This window comes from Blennius ocellaris (genome assembly GCF_963422515.1).
Source record: "Blennius ocellaris genome assembly, chromosome: 5".
Lineage (NCBI taxonomy): Eukaryota > Metazoa > Chordata > Actinopteri > Blenniiformes > Blenniidae > Blennius > Blennius ocellaris.
Genome location: NC_137654.1, coordinates 9807171 through 9813819, shown reverse-complemented (window position 1 = coordinate 9813819; position 6649 = coordinate 9807171). Strand labels below are relative to the sequence as shown.

At 42.8% G+C, this 6649-nt stretch overlaps 1 protein-coding gene across 1 annotated transcript in view; it reads left to right on the top strand.

Annotated features, from left to right (window-relative positions):
* Nucleotides 1-5381: 5381 nt before the first annotated feature.
* Nucleotides 5382-6649, top strand: part of prex1 (phosphatidylinositol-3,4,5-trisphosphate-dependent Rac exchange factor 1) — a 104354-nt gene continuing 103086 nt past the window's right edge. Inside the window, exon 1 of the mRNA XM_080497181.1 lies at nt 5382-5663. Coding sequence (XP_080353307.1) covers nt 5520-5663 — 144 coding nt within the window. The 5' untranslated portion in view covers nt 5382-5519. The remainder of the gene's footprint in view (nt 5664-6649) is intronic.

The window sequence follows — 6649 nt, the reverse complement described above, 5'->3', positions numbered from 1 at the left end:
TCGGGTGACGTCAGTACAATCATGCCCTCTGATTGGTTAGTCAGTTTACCAGCCACAGCAAGCTCGCTGCATCTGTAGTGCCAAATAGTGGTCTGCATCAGCACAAAAATTATTGTGTTGATTTAATAGCAGCTTTGTCAACCCGCGATGGCTGAAGGAGGACAAGAAGGATTTGGTTGTAGTTTCAGTTTTCAAGCCATTTTCAAGACGCACTTGTCAAGAGGTCATTAAACGCACCGCAGCGCCCCCATAGCACGGAGCTGGACCTTGCGCACGACCAGCAACTTCACAGCAGGATTCTGGATGATATTATTTGTCAGAAACAAGATTTAAAGCCCACACAAAACTGATGTTTCATATTTTTTACTCTTCTCGATCCCCCAGAAATTTAGGGAATACCAAAAGTTGTCCTGCCTGCAGCCTCCTCCAGCTGAACTCAGGAGCCTCTGAGCACTTTGGATCTGCCTCATTAAAAACAGAAGTGATGTAATACCACTGATGAATTTGCAGGAAAATCTATGACAGAGTAGTTGAACTCTGATGGAGGATGGATTTTGTCTACAAATAATCAGGATTTGTGGTGAGTAAAATGCTGTTATTTTCTTAAACAAAATTAAAATGTTTACGAGGTTACCGGTATTATTATTCTAAAGTAAAGGCGATATTTCTGGCTACACGAGTGTCTATATCTGCGATGCAACAGCTCATCATACTGCATTTCTGCATCGTGACGTGGTTTTTTTTAATAGAAAGTTATTGGAGGATTGAGTCAGAATGAGCCCTGCTGAAACCCTCGGTCTGAAGTGCACAGCCTGCCACTGACACACACACACACACACACACACACACACACACACACACACACACACACACACACACACACACACACACACACACACACACACACACACACACACACACACACACACACTGGTTATTTTACTTTTTTTTTCTTCTTATCTTTCTGATGGAGCCAATGTTTTAGCTCAATTCCTTTTATTTTCATGTATTGATTCATTTTACAAGCTCTTATTTGTCTTACCCCAGTGTCTCCTCACGGGGGCGCTCCGCATCACGAGTTGAGTCTGGTCTGCCTGTGGGGGGCGTCGTCCTGGGGACACTTGTGTCCACGGCGGTGGTTTCAAACAAATATCTTTACTTTTACTCAAGTATATGCCTTTCAAATACTTTTTTACAGCACAACATGTTTGCCAAATGAAATGAGCGACATAGATAGAGTGGACATCCTACTTGTCATGACAAAACGAACACTATTCTCTGATAGAGCAATTGAGAAAGGAATTGCCAGTGGATGCAAAGGGAAAGGGATTCCCAAAGTGTGTTTTTTCCACAATGGACGGGAAAAAACCCATAAGTACTCGGCAATATATAGCAGCTCAAAAAAAGACTTTCTTTTGACATGTGAATGAGAGGAAACTTTAACTTAGTGCACTAATTTCGGTTTGAATACTTTCTCATCTCTACTACCGATCACCATCATTTAAGAATGGGCAGGTCATTTCCCATTGGTCAGGAGGCAGAGCTGTGACACTCACTGTCATCTTATCCAGAATGTATCCTGCTCCACAGAAGGTTTAGACATTCAGAGCAAGTTACCCGGGCGATTTATCCCGGTAAGAAGTGAACGACGGCCATAGTACAGAAAACCCAGGGTTAATTCTATAAGTCATCTCGATAAAGAGAAAATCCAGCGTCGTAGTACAGGCCTCAGGTGTCCGAGTAACGCCATGAGCCTCTGTTAGGTGAAAAACCTGCAAGAATGAGAGAAGAGAGACAACCCCAGTATCGAGAGAAATAGAGATTCAAAACTATTTTTTAGCTTGTACAAGGACAGAGAAATGAATTCACCTCATAAGCTGAAGTTCATCGATCTGCAAAGATCTTCATTTCGCTGCCCAGTTTTATTCAAAGTTAAAGTAGGCGGTTACATTTTCATACACAGATGCAACAAAGCAGATTAACACTGGTTCTCAGGCCTGTGTGTGTGTGTGTGTGTGTGTGTGTGTGTGTGTGTGTGTGTGTGTGTGTGTGTGTGTGTGTGTGTGTGTGTGTGTGTGTGTGTGTGTGTGTGTGTGTGTGTGTGTGTGTGTGGTTACACTTCTATGTGGTTCACACAGTTGAAGCAGAAATCTCCTCAGATAAGATGTCCCCCGGCCCAGAGGCCAGAGACCTTGAAGACATCTCAGAGTGTGGTACAGTTTCAATAAATCTTCTCGTGAATACAAAGAACAAAGACTCGTGGCTTTGCAGGTGTGAAACAGTGAACAGTGGTTATAATAGACATGCATGAACCAACGATAACTTGCAAAATGTTAATTCCCATTATATCAAGTACTAATAATTAACATAAAGTACAAATTCACCCAACAGCCTCCAGTCTCTGTGCCACCAATTGGAAAACTTTCTCACTCCAAACAGCAGCATCCAGCTCCAGGTGATGAAAAATCGTAACCCTTCGGTAGGTTCTCTCAGTACCATCCACAACTTTTGCAGTGGGTACGCACGGAAACCCGAACCGTACTGGAACACTGTGTTCAGTGGAAACGAGGCTACAGTGAGATACCAAATGTTGAAAGAGAACTTTAGGTTAAGAAGTGAACCCCAGTTCTCTGAATCATGAGTGAAGTATCTCACCGGCCCACCCTCCTTGCCTGGAGCGAGGAAGAGGTGTGCATACCGGGACTGAGGAGATAACGCTGATGTAAGGCTCTTATAGCAGGGGGAGTCCCGCCTCAGAGAGCCAACGTCTGTCTGCCAGTCTGGACTAGCGTAATGTCATAGTTCTTTGGAGGACAAGCGCAGGGGGCGTTTCCCATAGAAGTGAGATACCTCACTCACGTTTCAGAGGAACACGGAGTTCCTTTCTGGATAATAAACAGGCATCAACTTCACTTCTGTAAATTGATGCGTTTCAGTACAAGTTCTGCCTCCAGGAGTAAAAACTGCTGTCAAAGTCCCGAATTTAAAGAAACATCTCAAAGCAAGAAGGCCACAAATATATTCAGAAATACACAGAACCAGTGAGCTGAAGCTAATATCTGTGAGCATGCTAAAATGTGTTGTCATCAATGAATTACAAAGCATTGTGGGAACAGATTAGATTGAATCCAGTCCAGACTGTGACAACCAACTACCTCTCTGACTGACCGACCACTCATACTTTATTGATCCCCTTGGAAACAATATTCCCTGCATTGACCAATCCTATTTCTACAATCAATCCCTGGAAATAGGATTTTCACATGCCTCTACTTTTTGTCTCAGTCGATATATTGGAGGACGTTTCCTATTTGATAGACAGATGAGATAAAATAATCCTTCATTGGTTCCACAATGGGGAAGTGTGCATCGATGCAGCAGTGAGAGTGCAAAATGACAAATCAGTAGCAATTGAAAATTATAACAATTATATAAAAACCAAGTTTAGAACCATGGGAATATTTTACAATAATGTTGGTGATTGATTACAAGATATTGTTATTATTGCATAGAATAAATAAATCTATGATGTAGATTATGCACAGAGAACAGTGATGGATATTGTTAAAAAGCAGTGTTGTCCGAGTTTGGGGTTACGTAGATAGTAAAGAAATATTGATGTAGATCATTTACCGAAAAAGAACATTGAATTTTCACATATTAAAGGGAGAAGAAAACAACAGTACGCACACACACACACACACACACACACACACACACACACACACACACACACACACACACACACACACACACACACACACACACACACACACACACACACACACACACACACACACACACAAACTATAAGCAATAATACACATCTGACGATTGTTTAAAAATTTGATCAAAATTATGCAAAATTCACCTTTTTTGAAAATGTGACTGACTGCTACTTTATATGAGTGTTATTGTCCTTAAATATTATCTTATGGAATAAATATTTTCAAGTTTAATATACCACTGCAGCACTGATGGATAGTAATAACACATTTAACAGACTTGTATAATCAATACATTTACAATTATTCACCTGAAAGATATATGGAAACTAACACATATGATCACTTGCTGGATTGTACTCTCTAATAACCCCCCCCCCACCCCGAGATTTAATGTTTTCTATCTCTTTTCCAATTCTTTACTCATAATCGTAAATCTGTTGAGCAGCTTTCTCCCAGCCTGTGAGATGTGAGCAGACCAGTAACATTTACCTAAAACTAAATGTGTTGGAAAGAGATGCAAAATGACCAGAAAAGTTATGCAAAACATCACAACGATCCTCTGTGAGGTTTTCACGGTTAAACTGATTTTAACTCAGAGCTAAAACATCATAGAGAAAATACTCTTCATAGAACTGATTGTGCACCATAAACTCTGAAGGTATTAGTCCACTGACTTTTTTATTATTTATTTGAAGTCAACAGCTGATCGTTGTTTGAGCACATAAATTATAATCCTGGATCCACAAGAGGGGGCCATTCTCCAAGATTTACAACAACCTGTGGGTCCAGGTAAAGGTTTCAATTTAATATACCGGTACTCGAAAATCACCAACGCATGTTCCTCAATCGAATTAACTCAAAACTACTAAGTACTTAAGTGATTTGCCTTTATTCGCATGCTTCCATTTCATCTTTACATGCTCAGTATTATGATGATCTTATTTCATGAATCTTTTTATATTACTTTTTTCCCCCAGTAATTTGAGGAGTCCTGAACATCTTTATTTTGGCTTCCTTTTCAAACATCATGATTGAGGTAAAACAAAAAACACAGAACATGTAGTTACGGATGTTTAAAAAAACAATAGTTTTGAATTCTTGTCTTTAGATTTAAGAATAGATCTAAACAGCACGATAATTGGAATGACAAATACAAGTTGAAAAAACAACATAAAACAGTAAAATGTCTTGGATTATACCTGGATACTTGGATTATCCAAAGGGCGAGATGCGCGTTGCGCACGCGCACTAGATTAAATAAGAACATGTTTAGTTTTTCTCATAAAGATTCAAAAGAAACTTGATAAAAGAAATCCCTCATGCAAGCAGAAGTATCGCAAAATATTAACCGGAAACGGAAATGTGTGTTTTGGGGGTTTGCGTGGTTACGAATACTTTTACAGATTAATTCATGTCTGTGGGATCACCTTTTAGTGAAAGTGGGGAGGAGGAGGCACCTCCTTCTACACCGTCTCTCTCGCTCTCGCTCTCTCTCTCTCGCTCTCTCGCTCTCTCTCTCTCGCTCTCTCTCTCTCTCTCCTGGTTGTTGGTGAACTTTAATGTGACGCTCTGCGCGGTGCGTCGCGGCGCACCAAACTGCCCGGCGTGCGTCTTCTTTAAAAAAAACAACAATGTTTTCACCTCAACTTGCGCTCCTGCAATGATGGATTGAAGCCAGGCTGCACAGAAGAGAGAAAAACAAAGACAACTGTGGATACTTGAGGGGAGAAGCAGCGTTGTTCCTCGCAGAGATCGAGCCTTTCTGAGGAGGCGAGAGTCCCGGAGTCCAGCATGGAGGAGGACGACGGGCATCATGAGAACGGGATCCACGCAGTGAAGGACTCGGACCGGCAGCAGCGGCTCCGGCTCTGCGTCCTCAACGAGATCCTCAACACGGAGCGGGATTATGTGCGGACGCTGCTTTTCCTGCAGTCTGTAAGTTCACTTTCCCCCCCCTCTTCTCTCTCTCTGCGCTCCTTCACAAGAATACAACCCAGCTGGAAATCCTTCAATCCAAGGTCGCCTTTTGTTTTGACCTCCTGCACAGCGCAGGACATAGTTGTTGTGTTTATCAGAAGGCATGGCTTTTTGCTCCTCAAGGAGTCCGTCAGCGCCGTGGTCTCACACCAGCATCCACATATGGATGTCACTTTAACTTCAAGCCCTGTGTTGTTATTGGTTAAGACATTGATCTCAGCATGTGCACAGGTTTCATTATAAACACCAGCTTGTGTCAAACTCACTGCACTTATCAGAGACAATCTTTAGAAATCTGTGGATTGTCACATGGTCCTGGATGCTGATGAGGAGAATAAAAGGAAGGAGGAGGAGGAGGAGGTTTCATTCACACCTCTCTATTGTGTGTTAAATCTCAGGTTGAGAGCAATCAAAGGAGAGAGAAGCCAATTCACTAAAAACAGATATTCATGGGCCTTGACGCCGCCACCCCTTCTCTCTTTCCCAGACAGAGATAAGAAATCCTTTTCAGCACAGTTACTTATTGGCTCTTTGTACATCAGCTGCCTGATGAATGAACCTGCCGGTAATTTTACACGCTCCTTTCAGCCTGCAGCCTCGGTGCCACCATGGATTGCTCCCACCTGCGGGAGGCTATTCAGACTGTCACTTCCGCTTGTCATTTTTCCTTGTCTCCCCCCCCCCCCCCCCGGCCGTGTCGGCTCTGCTGCTCATACAGTGCAGGTGGCTGCTGCCTCCAGCTGAGACAGTGGGATGTTCCGAGGGCCTCGACGGGCTCGATGCGACAGCCGTCACGCCACTTTATTATTATTATCGTCATCGTCCTTCGTTACATGGCTGTCTGGAGAGCCCTTCTGTCGTTCCATATTGAGGTCAGAGGTCAGGCTGAGCTGCAGAGCACGTGGCCTCTCATGCTGGTGGGGATGCAGGTTATCCTGTTACTC